The 23,660-nt window shown below is 37.9% G+C and overlaps 1 protein-coding gene across 1 annotated transcript in view; it reads right to left on the reverse strand.

The window, feature by feature from the left end:
* Positions 1-4,347: 4,347 nt before the first annotated feature.
* Positions 4,348-23,660, reverse strand: part of Mgat3 (beta-1,4-mannosyl-glycoprotein 4-beta-N-acetylglucosaminyltransferase) — a 34,206-nt gene continuing 14,893 nt past the window's right edge. The window contains exon 3 of the mRNA XM_053777828.2: positions 4,348-9,639. Coding sequence (XP_053633803.1) covers positions 8,443-9,639 — 1,197 coding nt within the window. The 3' untranslated portion in view covers positions 4,348-8,442. The remainder of the gene's footprint in view (positions 9,640-23,660) is intronic.

Genomic DNA, 23,660 nt, shown 5'->3' on the forward strand with positions numbered 1-23,660 from the left:
GGCTCGTAAGACGTATTTATACGTCGAAAACAGTCAAAGGGTTAAGAAATAATATACCACCACCACTTAGTGTTATAATTATCCTGAAGGTGAAGAAGACCTAGTAAAATAATAATACACCTACACAGCAGTTTGTATCAATAAGTTTCTGATTATGTTGAAGAACAGTTTTAATTTGCTTGTCTCCAGTTATGGAAATCAAATCATAATTTTGACTTGATATTGGTCCAGAATGGCCCAAAAGACTGTTTAAGCTTCATCACTAACCTGTGGGTCAGTTATGAACTGTTCCAGTCAAGATATTGTGAATGTTTCATCACTAACCTGTGGGTCAGTTATGAACTGTTCCAGTCAAGATATTGTGAACGTTTCATCACTAACCTATGGGTCAGTTATGAACTGTTCCAGTCATGGTATTGTAACATTCTTCAATTTCAGAATTTTTATTCAGTGATACTGTATTACCACTTCACAAATGCTCTCAACACCACATTTGCCTGGCCTAACCAAGAAAGGCACACTATACATATCAAAACACTTCTAGACTTCAGATAAACAGCATCTAAATGCTGCCACCAACATAACACAGATTTAAGGAAGAATACCAGTAATGTATTCATGTATCATCACAATGCTCATATTATTATTCACAGAGAAAGGCTCAACCAATAGAGTGTCATATAGTGCCTGGGGAACGGGAGGTAATCAGGTTAGATCCAAGGAGAGGAGCTCCAATGCCCTGAATCAAGAGCCCTTTACCAGACTAAAGAAAATTTTTCCCTTTCCCTCCTTAAGGGCATAATGATGTAAGTCATGTGATACTTTTCACCTTGTACCACATGCTCACTTCATGTATCTTTACTTTATTAATCCCTAGGAGTTCAAAATTCTGCTTTCTACATGCTACTTTAGGCATCTAGCACTTAACTGTCAAAAATCATTCTTTCATGGAAGACAAAAATTAGCAACCTTACAATTAATAAAACTGCATTTTGAACATAATGAAACACATTTTTGATTCAGAAACCCTGGAGAAACAACCTGGAATATGTCACACCTCAATCACACTGATACCTGTTGGGTCTGGAGACCCTACAAGTGCTATGTGCTCTGTAATTGCCTGGTAATATTTGTACAGGAGTAGGCAGAATAACATAATGAAACCTGTATGCCTACCAGTTGAGAAAGAAAAGTCTGGGAGAGACAAAGGCTGAGGTCTTGTAGTTGTCCCTTGTGAAAATTAAACCCACATCAGGCATTCTCCACATAAAGGGCCCACTTATGCTACCTTGAAAGATGATGCAGCAGTTGAACCACCCGAGTATTAAGATGCCAGATAAGTGCAATGAAAAGAGATAGGTGGACTCCCACTCACATAAGATCTTCACTATGAGGGAGACAAGGGCAGCACTGGTCTTCAAGCTGGGGCAGTGAAGTTAAACCAGGGCTGTGCAACTGTCAGAAAATGCTGTCAAGGTTGAATTCTGCTGTAGGTAACCCCAGATCATCACTGCCATGTGGACAGTCATGAGTTCCTTCCAGTTCATTAAAATCAGAAGCTGGAAGAACATCACAGTCCCATGAGCTGTGAGGACACATTGATGGCCATGCCCCAATCAGAAGCAAAGGTGTTGGTCATGAGAGAGTGTGAAGGAAGAAAGGGGATGGGCACCAAACTCCACAGGTTGGCTGGCACTAGCTACCACTGTCAAGCCTCTAATAACTCTCAAGGAAGGAAGACACAAATCTTTATGCAGATCAGAGGAATTCAAGTATATCACTTGTACCACTCAAGAAAATACAGGGGCACGAGCAGGAAGGCCAGAGCCATGCAACATATGCTTTGTGATGAATTCTATGCCTCACCCAGAAGCTGTTAACCAAGACAAGAACTCCTGTATCTTAGGTGGAAGAGCAGCAGCTGCTTATCTAGAATCTAGAGGAACACAGAGGAGATTATCAAGTTTTAACTGTACACCTAACCCCTGTAGAGATTGCTGGAAAAATTATTTGTCAGGGTTAATGAAGAAGCCTGTCAACTGTAATGTTTAGTGAGCCAAAGAGATGATAAATCAGTTACCAGAAAGTTATTGGGGTACACAGAACAGACCCACCATGAACATAAATGCAGATGAGAGGGTGATAAATGTATGTAAATTTCCAGGGTGCCATATTGAGGTCAAAGCATAGAGCCACAAATTGACAGTGCAATCCATAAAAATGAAAGAACTTGCAGAATTCAAAATGAATCGGAATATGATGGAAGGCTTTATAGAGGTTCATACTGGCAGCTCATCCAGGCAAGCCCTAGAGACTGATTCCATCTTGAACATAATGAGGTGCATGTGTAAAATCAAAGCCTTTAACCTTAGGATGAGGTGCTACTACACTAGTAAGATCCTGGAAGAGAAACACATATCTTATTCGACATGCACTTCACAACAACCAAAAACAGTCACTGAGAAAGGTGCTGAAGAATAACAACAAGGAAATGTTTCCCAGAGCAAATGTGAAAACATTTAGAATTTTCTGTGTCCAGTGTAAAGCAAGCCAGTTACCTACAGGCAGGAAACAAGTCTTAATTTAGAGAAGAAAAGCCCCAGAAGGGACCTTGTTTAAAGAGGCTCAGTTTGGAACAATTATGGAAACCAAGAAACAAGAATGGGGCCCAGAGAGAGTACTGAAGCAAGCACCATCCCAAATCACTAGACACAAGATATCACTGCTGGCAAAAGCTGAAATATGCATTAGCAAATGAGATGCCAGATCATTAGCCACATACAGCACGGCCCTGCTTTACGGTGTTTCACCTTATGGTGTTCCGCTAATAGGGCAATTTAAAATTATGATCAAAACTCTCTATATGGCTCCTGGTCATTCTAATACAGCATACACCACCCGGTTTGTTTACATTCTCCGTGAGCACTGCGTCTCTCCATTATGTTTGGAAACTTTCCAAAATTTCAAGTTTTTAAAGTTATTTCATATTTTATGTATACTCTGACAATTATACATGTACTTATGTGTACCTGTACCTAAGTAAATTAACACACTGTGCTGGCATGCAGGTACACATTAAAATCACTAAGAGTGTCTTATTAGTCCTGAAGACACCAAATTAACAATGAAAATAATAATAATAATAACAATAATAATCACTGAGGTGCATTAAATGTCGTATAAAACGTTAATATAGACAATTTGCTTAATCCATCAATATTTTTTTCAAAATTATATAGTAAACATGCTATGCTTTTCTAGGCAGCTTGCAGGAGTGAACTAAAACCATATGCGTTCGGCTGGTTTCTTTACATAACGCGCATCTGTCCTCTCTCATGTACTTATTCTCTCTAGTTTATTTGTTTAATCTCGTTTACTCACCTCTCACCCTACATTAAGACTACAAATATATATAGGCAAGTAATGAGTGTATTGTATATGCTTTTATCACTCTAGGGTGCTTTAAATGCCTAGCATATAATGTGTGGGTGGGGTGGCCAGATAGGGTTATGATACCCACCATACTATTCATACCTATCTACCCTATCCACCTTGCACCCTACATTAAGACTACAAATATTTTAGGGTAAGTAATGAGTGTACACTATATGCATTTTATCACCCTAGGACTCTTTAAATGTCGAAGTATATTATGTGTGGGTGGGGTTGGGTGGGGTGGGGTTGGGTGGCCTGGCTGGCTACCATACCTACCACACCTAACTTCTTACAATAAACACTACTCACCCAACATTAAGACTACAAATATTTTGAGGCAAGTAATGAGTGTACTGTGTGTATATTTTACTTTTTATTGTTTTTTAATGCCTTGTTCTGTTGCTAACTTAACATATGTTAGTGTAAACTTGTAAACTTGTTATCTGGCATTTATAAATGGAAACAAATGGTGTTCTGCTTTCCGGCAATGTCCACTTTCCGGCAGTAGCCTGGAACCTAACCTGCCGTATAAGTGGGGCCCTACTGTATTTGTAAGTATAGACATTAGCTACAGTATCAGCTACAGAGAAAGCAGGCAAGAGACTCAGTCTAGGAAGAACCAGAAAAGTAATCAAGTTCCTTCAACCCCAATCTGTATGTAAAAAGCACCAGGAAGCCCCTTGAGGCAAGATGGGTGCTGGGCTCACCAATGGACGAAGGCCCATAGTAAAAAGAGATGACATGGCACAACAGTCAGACTCTCAAATGAAGAACCATCCTATGCTAAGTACATTTAGGAATCATGCCAGTTCAGCTTGATAGAAGGCAAGCCAGACACATAGTAAGTGTATCACAGGTCCTGTGCAACATACAAAGCAAATGGCTATCCTCTACAAAAAATATCAAAGAGTAGTAGAGACCGGCAGAAATTATGAAAACAGATGGAGGACATCTAGGAGGGCAACAAGGCTCTGGCTGAGTCAGCATTCATGAAGTGAGATCCAAGCATAATGTTTAGGCTCTAAGCAAGATTAACAATTGGGTTCTGGAGTATTATTACAGGAGCCTCACCTGAATTCAACCACAAGTACAAGTACAGTGGTACCTCGGGATACGAACAGCTCAAAACTCGAACAATTATGTAAGTGTATTTATGCAAGTGCTTTTGTAGGTGTATTTTTGGGGGGTCTGAAACAGATTAATCTAATTTACATTATTCCATAAGGGAACAAATTCGTTCGGTATCGGCACTCGAACAGCCTTCTGGAACGAATTAAGTTCGTATCCTGAGGTACCACTGTATTAGGTTAAGTCTGCCCGAAATGCCTTGGCATGATAGTGGCTTTCTTTGTACCAATCAAATTGTGAAATGTAAACACACACTGTAACCTTAGCAAAGAAATAAATATTTTATTTCATTTTATATTATAATAAGCAAACATCACCTGGTGATTAGAGGCAATGAAGGCCGTTAATGAGCACAAAATGCATACAAGGACCTTTCTGGGCTTAGAGAGGTTATCAAGTATGGGTGTGAATGAGGTGTGACATTTTCCAAACTGACACCCGTGCCCACAATACACATATACCTATTAGGTAGAACTACAATTAGGCATATTCAGAATTTCCCTAAAACAAAAAATTCTTTGATTTCACTTTGTAATAATTAATTTTCTGGATTCAGACATATTCATATACTTTACTATATTTTACTTTTTATTATTATTATTATTATTATTATATGATTTGTCATCATAATTTACTATACTGTAATTTATAATTATTATAAACAGGTAAATAACAATACCTTGTCAAGAGACAATTAACATTGTACAACACTATACAAGTGTAGTAATTTTCTGCTCCATAAAAGATACTATCACTGTTAATACTGTGTTATTAAAGCATACAATTTTATTAATAGCGAGGGATACAGTAGAAAATATTCTTTTAATACAATGTAATTCAACTTTATAATCTTTCTATTATGTAACAATGGGTCAGGTAATGACAGATTAAATGCTAAACAAACATTAAGCAAACTAAACATCAAACTACAAGTAGTTATTCTCCTTGTCCAATTACCATAAGACACACTATAACCTATAATTAAAAAGCAGTGCAGAACCAGTGCTGGCCCTTAACCCTTTGAGGGTCGACAGGCCCTCTCCGAAACTCGTTCTCAGGGTCGGCCAAATTTAAAAAAAAAAAAAATTATTTTCTCTTATGAAAAGATAGAGAATCTTTTCCCGATCATAAAGACACCAAAAGTTTGAAATTTGATGGAAAACTTACGGAATTATGCTCTCGCAAAGTTAGCGGTCTCGGCGATGTTTACGCATCGGTGATTTTGCCCACTTTGAGCCCCATTTTTGGCCAATTCCACTGTACTAGTCGACAAAAAACATGAATATTTCGCTAGAACTCCATTTTGTCTATCGAATGGGTGCAAGAAACCACCCATTTATGAAATTCAACTATCCAGTACAGTGGTCAGAATTTAGCAATTTTGCCAATTTCACACAAATTTCAAAAGATGCCAATTTCAGAATAGGGTCCAGAATAAACAAGAAAGACATTCCTGGCACTAAAATGACATTTCCTCTGGTCATTAGTCACGTCTCAAGGCCCCTCTTATATTCTTTTGCTTTCCGCTTTGAATTTTTATTCTCAGAAAAAATATAAGATTTACTGTTATGCAGACTACTGCATTAGTGTAAAAAATGGTATAAATATTATTGGCGCACTTGTGAAAGAATATTAGACTCACCAGTTGACGTGTATTCCACGCTTGGCACGATTTGTTTACTTTTGAAATTTGGTAAAAATCGAACATTTCTGCTACTTTGAGCTCAATTTCAAGGTACTTTCATTGTAAAACCAGTCGAAATCATCTCAATTTCTGTAACATGTCTTCCATTCTATAAAATGAGACCAAGAAAACTAGAATACAACAATAAATACCATACGAAAATACAGTGCAAAGTCGCTGTTTTATTCCAAAAAAATGGTCAAAGTTTTTTTTTTCTCATTATGCACTGTGTGCTGCAGGATCTTTTTTAGACTGTGCACACTGACCACATAGACCCATTCTTTCATATGAAGGCCTACCAGCTTTCTCCCACTAGATTTGAGGGCGCTAGAATTTAGGCGTACTAGTACGTCCAAAACCCTCAAAGGGTTAAGAGATTCTTTTCACACTTACTAAATTGCCAGACACATGAGATTAATATTTTGATCAGAATTTGAACAGTTTTCAAATTGTTGCATCAACTCAAAACAAGCATGCTAAAAAAAAAGGGAAGACTGTTAATTCTTCTGTGCACTAGGTTTAGAATTCAGTTTCTAATAATAAAAATAATAATAATAATAATAATAATAATAATAATAATAATAATAATAATACTGTATATAACAAGGGACCATCTTGCTTCTCAAAGCCCTTGAGAATGTTCAAGAGGAAATTGTTTCATGGAGCACAAAGAATCCTATTTTTTTTTTTTTAACACATCAGCTGTTCCCCACGAAGGCAGTGTGACCCAAAAAAGTAGACACACTTTCATCATCTTTTTTTAGCTATACAGTGGACCCCCGCATAACGATCACCTCCGAATGCGACCAATTATGTAAGTGTATTTATGTAAGTGCGTTTGTACGTGTATGTTTGGGGGTCTGAAATGGACTAATCTACTTCACGATATTCCTTATGGGAACAAATTCGGTCAGTACTGGCACCTGAACATACTTCTGGAGTGAAAAAATATCGTTAACCGGGGGTCCACTGTATTCCAGTTTCACTAAGTTGATAGAAATCAGGCATTTTCTTTGAATCGCTGCATTCTCAAGAATAAAACTTACCACAGAGACGTGCGTATTTAAAGTCTTCCATCTTTAGAAGATAAACCATTTTTGTGAGGTGGCCGAACATTTAATAAAGGCTTTACTTGCATTCTGCAGCTAAGTGAGGTTTTAATTTTAATCTACGGCTACAACGGCAGCACAGCTGTAACAAGTAGCCACATCTAAGACTTGCACACTACTGTGTATTTAAATAAAGAATAATCATGCAATATGTAGCTATGCCAAAAGTATAACTTCACTGTGCAAGTAACATAGGAATATGCAGTACCTTTAATGTGCAAGTGAAATAATATATGTTTAATGTGCAGCTAGATTAGGAATACATCTTTAATGCACAGTTCAATTAAAAATAATTAATCACTTTACAGTGCAGCTACATTAACAATGCACCTTAACTGTGCAGTTCAATTAAGAATACACCTCTACTGTGTAGCCAAATTATAAACACACTATACAGTTAAAGTATATAACCATATTTCACAGCTAAAACCAAAAATACTGGCAAAGAATCTAGACACTATATATTAATCAAATAATGTATATATAGTAGGGTATTGTAGTATCCTACAAAAGGTAACCAAATGGGCACCTAAACAACTTCCAGCCAAACTCAGAGATTTAAATTAGTGGACTGTTGTGAGGAAGAAGTGGAAATCTCTGCAGAGTTTCAAGATTATAAGAGAAAATTAAACATCAGATTTAGTATATCACACACTAATGATTCCTGCTTTTGACTTTGTAAATGCAATATAGTATTAAAATATCTAACACTTTATGTATAAAAATATTATGTACATATTGCAATATATTTACTGCGATAACAAGGAAGTCTGCAGTGCAAGTATAAATGATTATGTAATTATCAACAGTCTGTTGTTTTATACTTATCTGCAATTACTGAGAGTTTTACAGCTAGTAAACAAAATCACTGTATGTACACTATCTCAAAAAGCTTTGAGTATGCCTTATATTTAACAAACTTATATAATAATATATAAAAGTATATTTTTTTGTAGAAAGATTACATAGGGCAACATGAGAAGCCACATAGGAATACATTATCAGGTATCAGTGCATCATTAAATAACAAAGTCTTCCCTATCCGACTAGCTCAGTCGCTTGGCACAAAGTATGAGCGGCAAGGCACTAGACAAGGTTATGGATGGACACTGTCTCGTATGGGTTCTTCAGCAGATGAACATAGCTTTCTTTACTGTTCCACAAGTACAAAGGTAAATTTTCTTTCTGAGGAAACTCAGCATTTCCCACTGGATCAAGAGCTTCATCTTGACCAAACTTTATGAGTCGTTGTATAAAAGGCAACATACTGGAAGAGGATTCTGTGAACCATTTAGGCCGAAGGTTATGTGGGTAGTCCATAAATTTGTAAAAAATGTTTTGAACAGAAAGGCATAAATGACATCTCCAACCAGCTTCTGCAATGGTCCATTCAGCTACTGGTTGTTCATTCGTAGTGAAGAAATTTAGATCTTCTTCTAGAACATTTCCTGCTTGTAGCCGAGATATCTGATATTCAAAGGCATTGGCTAAGAATTGGAAAGACACTGCACATATCTGTGGGTCTGTAATATTAGAACTGACCTGGGAGTTATGCCAGTAAAATCCATAGAGATAATTCCTGTACTGACACTTAACTGGCAATGGATATCCCTGGAAAAGTTTTAAAAAGACAACCACATCACGATTTAGGATCTCTTCTCCATTTGTCAAAATGAGGAGGTCATCTGGGCGGACATCGCTCACTAAACGTAGACCAGAATGAATAAGAGTTTGCATAAAGGAGCTATTTTTTAAATCCTTTTCATGGACAGGTACATATATCATCTTGCTTTGATAATCTTTAAGCCAGCCATTTTTTAATTTATTTAGAAGAGAATGAGAATTCCCAGTATTACATAATGTGCAGTTTGCTTCTCCAATAACAAACACATCAACAAGCTCATGAAGCTCATTCACATTAATCTCAAATATGTCAAACTCGTAAGAAAAAGGCGTCACTAAAATAACTCTTTTAACTCTCTTTTTCAGCTGCAAGTTTTTTGAGAGTTCAGGATTTTGCATCCATTCAGTTCTTTGCATTATTTCAGGCACACCACACCTTCGTCCTAACCAGCCAGCTTTACACACACATTTGCCTTCAGAACTCTTTTCTACAAATGATCCAGCTTTTACACACATATCTTTCCCAAAATTACTATAATAATTTGACATCTGTTGATCTGTTAAGTGCAAAATACTTTGCCCACCTTCATTTAACAAGCGCTTCAGAAACTGCTTTGATGGATCTAGGTGTCGAGAGAAGAACCAGATTCCTACGAAAATCTAGAAAGAGAAAGTACCATATAGCAATTATTTTTACTTACATGCATGCACACCCAAGTGCACACACACATGCAATGCATGCATGAACCCCTATGCATGTGTGTGCATGCACTCACATACTCAAGCACACACATCTATGTACATGTTAACATGTGCATCTATATACATGTTAACATGTGCATCTATATACATGTTAACATGTGCATCTATGTTATGCAGGGTTCTGCATGACATCGTAATGTACATATGGTAGAGAAGTGTGCCATAATAATATGAATATTATAGTGAATGCTTCCTCTGACCAACCCAGTAAAGAATGATTATTGACTTTCCAGGTTGCAAACTTGAATTACCACAAAAATTTGATAATTCTCCCGGACAGGCCCCATGTTACGCAAAAATGTGGGATAGCTGGGGGCTTGAGCCTGGTCTAAGGGAAAAGGAAAAAGTTACTCACATCTCAAGCCCAAACCGGCCACCCAGGGCTATCCCAGTCAAAACAGAAAGCGCTAAACTGGTATGTGTACTTCAAGGGGTTGGGTAACAGAGGGTAGGCAAAAATCCCAATTAGGAAAATATATCTATTTAGTCACCATAACATAACATAACAGAAAAACCTTACTCCTAAACGCCCAAATGAGGGTACACAAACAACCGCTGGCTGAAGGTTCAGCCACCATAACACTAGGCCTCGTCAGTGTCAGGCCGTCACTACACTACAAACCTCATTTCTTATTTCCTCACTCACTCATCCCACAGCACCCTGACCATGTCAGAGCCTGGGTGAACATACAGGTAAGCCATATGAGAGCCTATGGCTTGAGTTGGATAAACAAAATGAGTGCACAACTACAAACTTATCTTAAATACACAGCATCTCCGACGCCAGCCTCTACACACCATGCTAACGTCACGTGACTCCCCCAAACCACGCTTACTCCGCGTACCCAAACATCCTTGGAAAATAAATCATTAACAGAATTTCTTTATAATTACAGTTAAAGTACTTTACAGTACCCCCAAATGCACATTATCAATTATAAAATTATTCTTTACAACTATAATATTCATATTATTATGGCACACTTCTCCACCATATGTACATTACGATGTCATGCAGAACCCTGCATAACAATCTATATACATGTTAACATTTGCATCTATGTATATGTTAACATGTGCATCTATGTATATGTTAACATATGCATCTATACACATGTTAATGTGTGCATCTATATGCAGAACAACCACTGTGAAAAAATGGTGTTAACATGTGCATCTACACATACATACGTACAGTGGAACCTCGGCTTATGAGTGCCCCACCATACAAGTTTTTCAGGATACGAGCAGTCGCTTGGTCGATTTTTTGTTTCTGGATACGAGCAAAAATTCAGGATGTGAGCTTCCCCCTCAAACAACGTTTTTTTTAGACCTCCAGATCTTACAAAAACAAAAGTGAATATATAATTGTAGTTCATTGTCGTGATGTATTACAATGGAACCCCGAATATCGGCTGTAATCCGTTCCAGAAGAGCGGCCTAAATTCGAAGCAATATTTCCCATAAGAATTAATATAAAGACAATTAATCTGTTCCAGACACCCAAAAATATTAACAAAAAATACATTTTTTAAAGATTAATTATAGTTTTTCATACACAAAACAATGAGAACTAAATAAAATAAATAAATGAACATTTAAATCACTATTACATACCTTTATTGAAGACTTTTGTTGGCTTATGGAAGACAGGGAGGAAGAGAGAGGGAGGACTGATTATTGTTTGGAAGAGGAATCCCCCTCCATAAGGACTTCAGGTATCAAAGCTCTCTCTGGGGTTATTTCCCTCCCTGCCTGCTACACTCAATTCAGTTCAGTTTAATATCTTTATTATGCACCCCATACCCATCCTGTGGGTGGTAGTCAAAAGATAACAGAGGTACATAATGGATCCAGGGACTGGGCCTCAAAGTTTTGATAGCTGAGCAAGTTACAAAGGTAATGAACTGACAATTTACAAAGGTAATGAAGTCACAATTTACAAAGGTAATGAACTCCAGGTAGGTCTGGTCACAATCATGACAAGTTACAAAGGTATTTACAGATTACAGAGGTATGTAATGGGTCCAGGGACTGGGCCCCCAAAGTTTTGATAGCTGAACTAGGTAGAAAGGTAATGAACTCGCAAGTTACAAAATTAATGAATCCTGTAAGTATCGTTACTTACGTTTATACATGGCTACAATCATGAACAAATTATAGAGTAATAAGCAATTCACACTTCCACACCCAGTCACAACTGTAATGAGTTATTGGTGCAAATATTGATTGTTGAGACAGACAGACAGACAGACAGACAAACACACACACACACACACAGGGCCAGGAGCTAAGACTCGACCCCTGCAACCACAAATAGGTGAGTACACACACACACACACACACACACACACACACACACACACACACACGTGGTAATGCTTTATTTACAGAGAGCAAAGTCACGGTATTTCTCCAGAATGGTCTTTAACCCTTTCAGGGTCCAAGGCCCAAATCTGGAGTCACGCACCAGTGTCTAAGAATTTTCAAAAAAAAAATTTTTTATTTTTTCTTATGAAATCGTAGAGAATCTTTTTGTGAATGTAATAAAACAAAAAGTACGAAATTTGGTGGAAAATTGACGAAATTATGCTCTCGCGAATTTTGATGTGTCAGCGATATTTACGAATCTGCGATTTTGCCGACTTTGACTCCCATTTTAGGCCGATTACATTATTCCAATCAACCAAATTCTTAGCTATTTCACTAGTATTACTTCTATTCTATCGATTGAGCACAAGAAATCGCCAAGTCAACTGTTTCAACTACAAAATAAAGTGATCGGAAATTGTTAATTTGGCCAATTTAACACAAAGTTCAAAATATTCCAATTTCAAAATAGGGTCCAGAATGAACAATGTAGGCATTCCTGGCACTAAACTAACATTTCCTCTGTTCATTAGTTATGTTTTGAGGCTTTACAAATAAATTCCATTTTGATTTTTTATTCACATAATGAATTTTTATTCACACCAAAAAATAGAAGATTTACTGTTATGCAATACTGTAATAATTGTATAAATATCATCACCATATTTGTGAATGTATATTAGACCCACCAGCTGACGTGTATTAGACGTGTGAGGTCGTTTGTTTACTCTTGAATATCGGCAAAAATTTAACATTTCCGCTACTTTGAGCTCAGTTTCAAGCCATTTCCAGTGCTAAAACCAATCAAAATCATCTCTATTTCTGTAATATGTCTTCCATTCTATCAAATGAGACCAAGAAATCGGAAACACAACTATAAAAAACATACGAAAATACACTGCAAAGTTGCTGTTTTAATCGAAAAATCATGATTTCATTTTTTTTCTCTCATTATACACAGTGTGCTGCAGGATCTGTTTTATGTGGTGCACACATACCACATAGATGTATTCTCTCATATCTAGGCCCAAATGTACCACTCACAGTTTATCAGAGTGAGCTAAGCTCATGGTGTAGATCTACGGTTTGGACCCTGAACGTAAAGCCGTAGATCTACGGGACGGACCCTGAAAGGGTTAATATACCACTGTGGATAAAATACTTTGCCATTTCTTGAACATTTCTGAGTGAGTTGTCTCTAAATTCATTAATTTTATCGCACTCCAGTACATAATGACGCAAGGTGTGACAATAGTCCATCTGGCAAAGTTTACATTTCGTTTGGTCTACATCTGGTGGTGGTGATTTAACCTGCCGAAGATACTTGCAACCAAGCTGGAGCCGGGCAGTAGTGACATCCAAGAGTCTACTTATTTTGTTGGATGCACCATAGACATGTGGCTCCTCCTGCATGATACAATGATGATAGATGGACTCACTGGTGTCAATCTCCCTGAGTCTTAAGTCAATAAAATTCAGTTGAAGTTCTTTTCATATTATTGTTCTCAAACTGACAAGCTAACTGACAAGCCAAGATTGCAATCTACCCCCCTCTTTGAGAGCTACAGCTTAGCCAATTTATCAGTTTTATCATGCATCTGAAGGCCAATGTAAGATGGAATCCACAGCATGTGCACTCTGACTCCACTGTCCACAATCTTACCATACCTATGTCTGGCTTCTGACACAAGCATGCCACAATTTATACTTAATGAGTTAAGAGCATTTGTGGATGACAGAGAATCAGTTACAATTAAAGTGTCAATCTTAGATACATGGACACATTTGAGTGCAAGGAGTATGGCAAACAGTTCTGTCTGAAGGGTAGAGGCCCAATTATTAATGCGTGCTCCAATTTCTTTAAGAGAACCATCACTCTGTATGACAACAGCAGCACTACCAGCTGCACCAGTGGATTGGTGAACAGAACCATCAAAGTAAATAATTTGCAAGAGTGTGTGCTGTGTGACTAAGTTATCAATACAGGTTAAAGCATCATGTTTGGCTTCAAGGCGAAGTTTTGGTGGTGATTTAACCCCTTCAGGGTCCAAGGCCCAAATCTGAAGTGGTGCCCCAGTGTCCAAGAATTTTCAAAAAAAAAAATTTATTTTTTCTTATGAAATGGTATAGAATCTTTTTGTGAAGGTAATAAAACAAAAAGTACGAAATTTGATGGAAAATTGACGAAATTATGCTCTCGTGAATTTTGATGTGTCAGCGATAATTACGAATCGGCGATTTTGCCGACTTTGACTCCCATTTTAGGCCAATTACATTATTCCAGTCAACCAAATTCTTAGCTATTTCACTAGTATTACTTCTATTCTATCGATTGAGCACAAGAAATTGCCAAGTCAACTGTTTCAACTACAAATTAAAGTGATCGGAAATTGTTAATTTGGCCAATTTAACATAAAGTTCAAAATATTCCAATTTCAAAATAGGGTCCAGAATAAACAATGTAGGTATTCCTGGAACTAAACTAACATTTCCTCTGTTCATTAGTTATGTTTTGAGGCTTTACAAATAAATTCCATTTTGATTTTTTATTCACATAATGAATTTTTATTCACACCAAAAAATAGAAGATTTACTGTTATGCCATGCTGTAATAATTGTATAAATATCATCACCATATTTGTGAATGCATATTAGACCCACCAGCTGGCGTGTATTAGACGTGTGAGGTCGTTTGTTTACTCTTGAATATCGGCAAAAATTTAACATTTCCGCTACTTCGAGCTCAGTTTCAAGCCATTTCCAGTGCTAATACCATTCAAAATCATCTCTATTTCTGTAATATGTCTTCCATTCTATCAAATGAGACCAAGAAATCGCAAATAGAACTACAAAAAACATACAAAAAAACACTGCAAAGTCGCTGTTTTAATCGAAAAATCATGATTTCAGTTTTTTTCTCTCATTATACACAGCGTGCTGCAGTATCTGTTTTATGTGGTGCACACATACCACATATATGTATTCTCTCATATCTAGGCCCAAATGTACCACTCACAGTTTATCAGTGAGCTGAGCTCATGACGTAGATCTACGGTTTGGACCCTGAATGTAAAGCCGTAGATCTACAAGACGGACCCTCAAAGGGTTAAGAAGTAGTTTGGGGGGGAAATGGAGGAATGGTAGTTTGGAATGGGGTAATATCCCATGGAGCAGAGAAGTGCTGCTGTTGCCTTACATGACATAGATCATGTATCTGATTCATGCAGAGGTCAGTACCAGTTTTTTCGATCCATCTGGAGGGGTGTTCACCAGTGCTGAGGAAAGTTTGGAGGGCTTCTGTGCAGGGGTTTGAATGGGCTTGCCTGAGCATATTAACCCCAATTAGGATATTTCTTTCAGTAACACGATCTCTGATGCTTGGGACATCAAGTTCTTTTTGCATATTTAAAATTTTGGCAGTGCGAGGGCATCCTAAAATGATCCTCATTGCTTCGTTCTGCAGTTTTTCCAGCCCTCCAAGCTTCCAGTCAGACACAAGAGCAAGTAGTGGCGCAGCATAATTAACCAATGATCTAATATAAGCAAGGTACATCATTTTAACAATTTTAACATTAGCACCATACCTTGGGTGAAACCTTGCCACAACTCGGTCTTTCTTTGTATTGGCGACAAAGTCTCATTACAACAGGTCCAAGCAGTGGAACCTCAAAGCCTAGATACCTGTATCTGCTTACATATTCTAGAAGAGACCCATCATGCAACTGGATGTGACGAACTGCGCCTGTCTAGGAGGACGCCTATTGAGTATCTTTGTTTTATCAGTAGAGATTATCAAACCCAGGTCCTGACACGAGGCTAGTACATGGTTAAGGATGTTTTGGGTGTTGGAGAATCCGGTGGTGTGAATCATTATATCATCAGCAAAACTAATCATATAATGATGGGGCTGGATAGGCATAGCATTAAGTAAGGCATTAATTAGAATATTGAATAGTGTGGGACTGAGCACACCTCCCTGTGGGGTTCCTAATTCAAAGTCTTTAGTTATACTTCTATTTCCCTGGAACAACACAGACAACTTTCTCTTGGACAGGTAGCCTTTAACCCCTTGAGTGTCGCAACCCCCAATCCTGAGGTGTCTCCTGGTGTCGCAAAATTTCAAAAAAAAAAAAAAAAAATTATTTTTTCTTATGAAATGATAGAGAATCTTTTCCCAATTGTAATGACACCAAAAACACGAAATTTGATGGAAAACTGACGGAATTACGCTCTCGCAAAGTTAGCGACCTCGGCGATATTTACAAATCGGTGATTTCGCCCACCTTGAGCCCTATTTTCCGCTAATTCCACTGTTCCAGTACACCAAACTCAATGCTCTTTCTTTAGAACTCCATTTTTTCTATCAATTGAGTACAAGAAACCGCCCATTTGCCGATTTCAACTACCCAATAACGTGGTTAGAAATTTGCAATTTGGCCAATTTCACGAAAATGAAAAAAATATGACAATTTCGAAATAAGGTCCAGAATGAACAATGCAGACATTCCTGGCTCTAAAATAACATTTTCTTTGTTCATCAGTCACGTCTCCAAGCCCCTTTGATGTTACTCTTGCTTTCTATTTTGAATTTTTATTCAAACAAAAAATATAAGATTGTTATGCAGACTACTGCAATACTGTAATAATTGTATAAATAACATAAACCCATTCATGACTGCATATTAGAATGGCTAGTTGGACATTTATTGGACAATGACATAAGAACATAAGAACGAAGGAACACTGCAGCAGGCCTACTGGCCCATGCGAGGCAGGTCCAAGTCTCCTACTGGCTTAAGCCAATGCACCCAACCCAGTCAGGTCAGGTCACATTGACTTAAGGGAGGAACATGGCAACTGACCTGGTAGCACAAGCTATCAGGTCCAACTCACACCCACCCACATCCACTCATGTATTTATCCAACCTATTTTTAAAGCTACACAACGTTCTGGCCTCTATAACTGTACTCGGGAGTTTGTTCCACTCATCCACAACTCTATTACCAAACCAGTACTTTCCTATATCCTTCCTGAATCTGAATTTTCCAACTTAAAACCATTGCTGCGAGTCCTGTCTAGGCTAGATATTTTCAGCACACTATTTACATCCCCTTTATTTATTCCTGTCTTCCATTTATATCATCTGTTTACTTTTGAACATCGGCAAAAATCAAACATTTCCCCTACTTTGAGCTCCATTTCCAGGTTCTTTTTATAGTAAAATCAATCAAAATCACCTCTATTTCTATAAGATGTTTTCCATTCTATTAAATGAGACTAAGAAAACAAGAATACAACCATAAATACTATACGAAAATAGACCACAAAGTCGGCATTTTAATTAAAAAAAATGGTCGGAGTTTTTTTTCTCATTATGCACTGCGTGCTCCAGGATTTTTTTTTATATGGTGCACACTGACCACACAGACCCATTCTCTCACATGTGGGCCTACCAGTTTTCTCCTTCTTGATTTGAACCCGCTAGAATTTATGAGTATATATACGTCAAACATGGTACCTCGTAAGACGTATATATACGGCCGCGACAGTCAAAGGGTTAATCCAGCGGAGAAGTCACCCTCCAACATCCATTCTGGCAAGTTCACTAATGATTATATGTCAGTTGGCTACATCGAAAGCAGATTTAAGGTCAAGGAAGGTAGTGTATGAGCTGTCAGTGTGCAGAGTGAGAAAGGTGGTAATGCAATGATGCACGCTCCTTCCATGCATGAATCCATGCAACCAGGGAGACAAAAACTGTTTGATTCTGTACATGAGACGATTAAGAATTGCTACTCCCTGCCTCCCTTCCACACTCCCTGTTTCCTTGCTACACTCCCTGCATGCCTGCTATGCTCCCTGCCTCCCTTCCACACTCCCTGTTTCTCTGCTACACTCCCTGCATGCCTGCTACACTCCCTTCCACACTCCTGGTTTCTCTGCTACACTCCCTGCCTCTCTCCACATCTTCCATTGGACCCATGGTGGTTTATTTCAGTCGCACTTAATAAACAAGCACAAAAATCAATGGATTTTAAGGAAATGTTTGGATGAATGCATGGAGTATATGCTCATTCACCAAGAGACACAGGGAGACTGACTCACCTATGCACGGTGTCACGGCGGGAGGTGGGCTGATGCGTACAGTATGGCCGATTTGCGAAGCACTGGCCAAATTATTGAGCACAATTTCCGCCCAAAAGCCGGCCTAAATACATTCTGGCCAATAAATGCAGCGGCCTATATTCGGGGTTCCACTGTATGTGGTATTTATTGCTTAAGACTATAACTGCAACAGAAATAATAGTATTTCTTACCTTAAATTGTGGGTGCTGGTGTTAGTCGATGATTGTGAAGAGAGTGGAGAGTTATGCTGTGACCCTACTGGGCTGAGGTGGAGAATAGAGGTTCTGGTACTGAAGTCGATGGTTGTACTGGAGTGTGAATAAATTCTGTAATGGATTTCTGTTCTATTTTACCCTGTAGTACATTATACAACTGAAGATAAGGCATCAGCTGCTCTAGACACCCTTTCAGAGTCCTCTTCAGTGAAAAAGTCTAGCTTTAAGTCATTCAGTCATGTCAGTAAGTCATTCAGTCAAGTCAGTAAGTCATTCAGTCAAGTCAGTGTCATTCAGTCAAGTCAGTAAGTCATTCAGTCAAGTCAGTAAGTCATTCAGTCAAGTCAGTAAGTCATTCAGTCAAGTCAGTAAGTCATTCAGTCAAGTCAGTAAGTCAATCAGTCAATTCAGTAAGTCAATCAGTCAAGTCAGTAAGTCAGATGCTGTGCCCAATATCTCTTCTCCATCAAACTCCGCCAGCATCTCTCCACCATCAACCACCAATTTCTTCTCTCTGTAGTATGTACTACATAATTTCTTTACATTGTTTTCCTTATGAAACTATGTAGTGATTTAACCCTTTCAGGGACCCCAGGCCCTCTCCGAGACTTGTTCTCAGGGTCGCCAAATTTAAAAAAAAAAAAAAAAATCTTATGAAAAGATCGAGATCTTTTCCCGATAATAATGACACCAAAAGTATTAAATTTGATGGAAAACTTACGGAATTATGCTCTCGCGAAGTTAGCGGTCTCGACGATGTTGACACATCGTTTTGCCAATTTCACACAAATTTTAAAAGATGCCAATTTCTGAATAGGGTTCAGAATAAACAAGAAAGACATTCCTGGTACTAAAATAACAAGTTCTCTGTTCGTTAGTCACATCCCCAGGCCCCTCTTATATTTCTTTGGCTTTCCACTTTGAATTTTTATTCTTACAAAAAATAGAAGATTTACTGTTATGCAGACTACTGCATTAGTGTAGAAATGGTATAAATAATATCAGCGCACTTGTGAAAGAATATTAGACTCACCAGTTGACGTGTATTGGATGCTTGGCATGATTTGTTTACTTTTGAACTTTGGTAAAAATCGAACATTTCTGCTACTTTGAACTCAATTTCAAGGTACTTTTCATTGTAAAACCAGTCAAAATCATCTCAATTTCTGTAATATGTCTTCCATTCTATAAAATGAGACCAGGAAAACTAGAATACAACAATAAATACCATACGAAAATACAGTGCAAAGTCGCTGTTTTAATCCAAAAACACTGTATTTTTGGATTAAAATTTTTTTTTTATACTGGGCACACTGACCACATACACCCATTCTTTCATATGTAGGCCTACCAGCTTTCTTTCACTAGATTTGAGGGTGCTAGAATTTAGCCTTATATAGCTCCATCCTGTCACTTCAACTCCATATTGTTTCAGACTATGGAACAATGCTCTTCTCCAGACTGAGGGACTGACCACCTCAAAACTTCAAGGGTGATGGACTGATTACATCGTCTTCAAGTCTCTTCTGCTTCTATCAACTTTTCTGTACTCGACTGAAGAAGCCTACTGTGTAGGCGAAACGTTTCGAAATAAAGATACTTAATTGTTGCATATGTGTCTTACCTAACAATCTGTCGGTATTTTATACCATTTTAATGTTCATTAATTTTAATACACACAAACTGAAGAAGACATGCACAATTACTACTCTACTAAGAATAGAATACATGACACCTTTATTAAAGATTTGGTGATGATTGGTGGGATGGGAGGAGGGGAGAGTGTGGAAGTTATTGTTTAGAAGGGGAATCCCCTTCCATTAGGACTTGAGGTAGCAAGTCCTTTTCTGGGGTTACTTCCCTTCCTCTTTTAATGCCACTAGGACCAGCTTGAGAGACACTGGACCTCTGTTGCACAACAAATCTGTCCATAGAGCTCTGTACCTCCCGTTCCTTTAAGATTTTCCTAAAATGGGCCATAACATTGTCATTGTACAGGTTGCCAACGTGGCTTGCAGTAGCTGTGTCAGGGTGATTTTCAATCGTAAAGATTTGTAGTTCAACCCACTTTGCACACATTTTCTTAATCTCTTTTTTCAATTCCATACTAATTCTCGCCCTTTTTACCACAGGGATGGCACTAGAAGCTTTCTTGTGGTCCATGGTGACTTATTTTGCAGTTACAAGCACTAAAAACACTGGGATAATGTGAAATGTACCGAATGTATGTGTAGATGCGACCGCACTGGCTGGCTTGTAAACACTGGCGCTGAGGCCACACGTGGGACACGTCCCAGACGAATCACGTAAGGCGAGTTTTTTATCGTGAGGCGAAGCAAAATTTTTTGCGTTCAAATGCTTCGTATGGCGGATTTAACGTAACGCGATGCGTTCGTAAGGCAGGGGTCCACTGTATTTGTATTGTGAGATAATTATTATAATAAAAAAAATATTGTGATACAAGTTTTACAAACTCTTACAAACGTACGTGAATGAACTAAAAGTAGACATATTAATAAGCAATTATTTCGCCTGACCGAGTGATAGTCCACTACCTATTCAGCCTGTGTTCTTACATTGTCTGAACTCTGGATCTCGTTCTCTCTCTCATTTACTCTTTTGTTAACTTGTTGGCTCTCATTGATGATGGCATTTAGGCTTAGCTGTGATAAACAGAGGAATCATAAGCCTCTTGCTTTAAGTGTCAAGTTAAAGGATGATGGTGTGCCATTCTGATTTTATTCAATAAACACCCTGCCACTCACCTCTCACACATTAACATTAACATTTTAAGGTAAGTAATAAGTGTACTCTGTGTGTAGCTTACCTTTTATTGCATTTTTAATGCTTATTTCTATTGCTAACTTAATATAAGTTAGTGTAAACTTGTTGTCTGGCATTTATTACATATTTTATATGTGCTCTGATAATATTTGTGGGCCTGTGTGTAGCCGGGCGGAGGGACAACGTTACGTTTTCTCTGGTCAGGCACCAGACAAAACGTGTATGAATCTGCGTTTGGCCCAGCCACTCCCCCACTCCACTTTTGTTTACAATTTTCGCCATGGCTTATTCATTGCTTCTCTCTTCGTTTATGATGGCATCTAAAGGTAGTTGTTAGAAGCAATTAAATTCAGTGAACAAGGTATGTTGATGCTAATAATATGGCTCTGGGCCACAGTGTAGGTAGCCGGTAGGTGTAGCCCACGTGGGCTACACCTACCGGCTACCTACACTGACTTCCTACAAATAAATACTACTCGACTCTCTTCCTATATTAACCCTTAAACAGTCCAAACGTATATATACATTCTCTCGCATAACGCCCCAAACGTATATATACATTTCCTCTGTCATTCATTCAACATTGGCACGATAGGCCTGAGTTGCCTAGACATGAGAGAATGGGTGTGCACACTCACTGTGCACCATACAAAAAAAATTAGGGATGCCTGGGTACCACATGCTCTTTTTTCCTATAAAAAAAAAATTCTCAAAATATTCTGGGCGCTGTGCACGTGAATGTATATATATGTTTGGACCATTTAAGGGTTAAGACTACACATATTTTAAGGTAAATAATGAGTGTACTGCATGTATATTTTAACTCTCTGGGCTGTTTTAAGTATCGTATATTAAGTACGAGACGGGGAGCCAGGGCTACCTACACCTGATTTCCTACAAATAAGTACTACTCACCTCTTGCCCTACATTAAGATTACAAATACGTTAAGATAAGTAATGAACGTACTGTGTATATATTTTACTTTTTGTGTTTTTTAATGCCTAGTTCTATTACTAACTTAATATAATTTAGTGTAAACTTGTTGTCTGGCATTTATATGCATTTATAAATGGAAAAAATGGCATTCTGCTTTCTGGCGATGTCTGTTTTCTGGTGATAGCCTGGAACCTAACCTGCCGTATAAGTGGGGCCCTACTGTATACGTGTTAACATGTGCATCTATACATGTTAACATGTGCATCTATATACAATAGGGCCCCGCTTATACGGCAGGTTAGGTTCCAGGCTACTGCCCTAAAGCAGACTTCGTCGGAAAGCAGAATGCCATTTCTTCCACTTATAAATGTATATAAAAGCCAGATGACAGGTTTACACTGTATTAAGTTAGCAATAGAACTCAGGCATTAAAAAACAATAAGAAGTAAAATACACACACATTACACTCATTATTTACCTCAAAATATTTGTAGTCTTAATGTAGGGCAAAAGGTGAATAGCATTTACTATAAGAAGTTAGGTGTGGTAGCCCTCCTGGCCACCCCCACCCACACATAATATACTACGACGATGCTTAAATAGAGTGATAAAATGCATATAAAGTACACTCATTACTTACCTTAAAATATTTGTAGTCTTAATGTAGGGTGAAAGGTGAAAAGTATTTATTTGTAGAAAGCGGTGTGGTAGGTATGGTAGTGTAGGGAAGCTAGTCTGGCCACCCCACCCACTATGTAAACAAACAGACGATGCAGCTGATTGTGGTTCATAAACATTCATACAAACACCTTACATTGTGTACAAGTTGTCTCCACAGTGATACAGTAGAATAAATAAATACCAACATTTCCATTCTCATGTAATTTTTAGAAGGAATGATGCTCTGATAAATTATTATTATTATTATTATTATTACATATTACCTGTATCATAAAAATTATTACAAGTTATTATTACAAATTATTATTGCAATTTATTATTATAATCATAATAAAAAAAGCACTAAACCCACAAGGGTCGTGAATTGCTATATATAGAGTGAAGGCATACAAAAGGAATATTTATCTACAGTTATCCCCCAGTGTTTGACTAGAGAAAACATAATTCTTCCAACACTCCTACAAAGCCGCTTTGTAAACAAATCTCATATTAATGTCAATTTTTATTCTGTGGGTGTATGTATAATGTTTATATGCTATGTAACGTGTTTCTTATACACAGTGGACCTTTGCCTAACAAACGCATCGCATAATGTTAAATCCGCCTAACGAAGCGTTTGAAAGTAAAAATTTTGGCCCGCGTAACGATAAAAACTCGCCCAATGTGGTTCGTCTGGGATGCGTCCCACATGTGGCCTGAGCGTGCCTCAGCTGCCCTGTGGGTGCCAGTATTTATAAGCCAGCCAGTGCGGTCGCATCTACGCATACATTTGGTACATTTCACATTATCCCAGTGTTTTTAGTGC

This window comes from Cherax quadricarinatus, chromosome 18 (genome assembly GCF_038502225.1).
Source record: "Cherax quadricarinatus isolate ZL_2023a chromosome 18, ASM3850222v1, whole genome shotgun sequence".
Lineage (NCBI taxonomy): Eukaryota > Metazoa > Arthropoda > Malacostraca > Decapoda > Parastacidae > Cherax > Cherax quadricarinatus.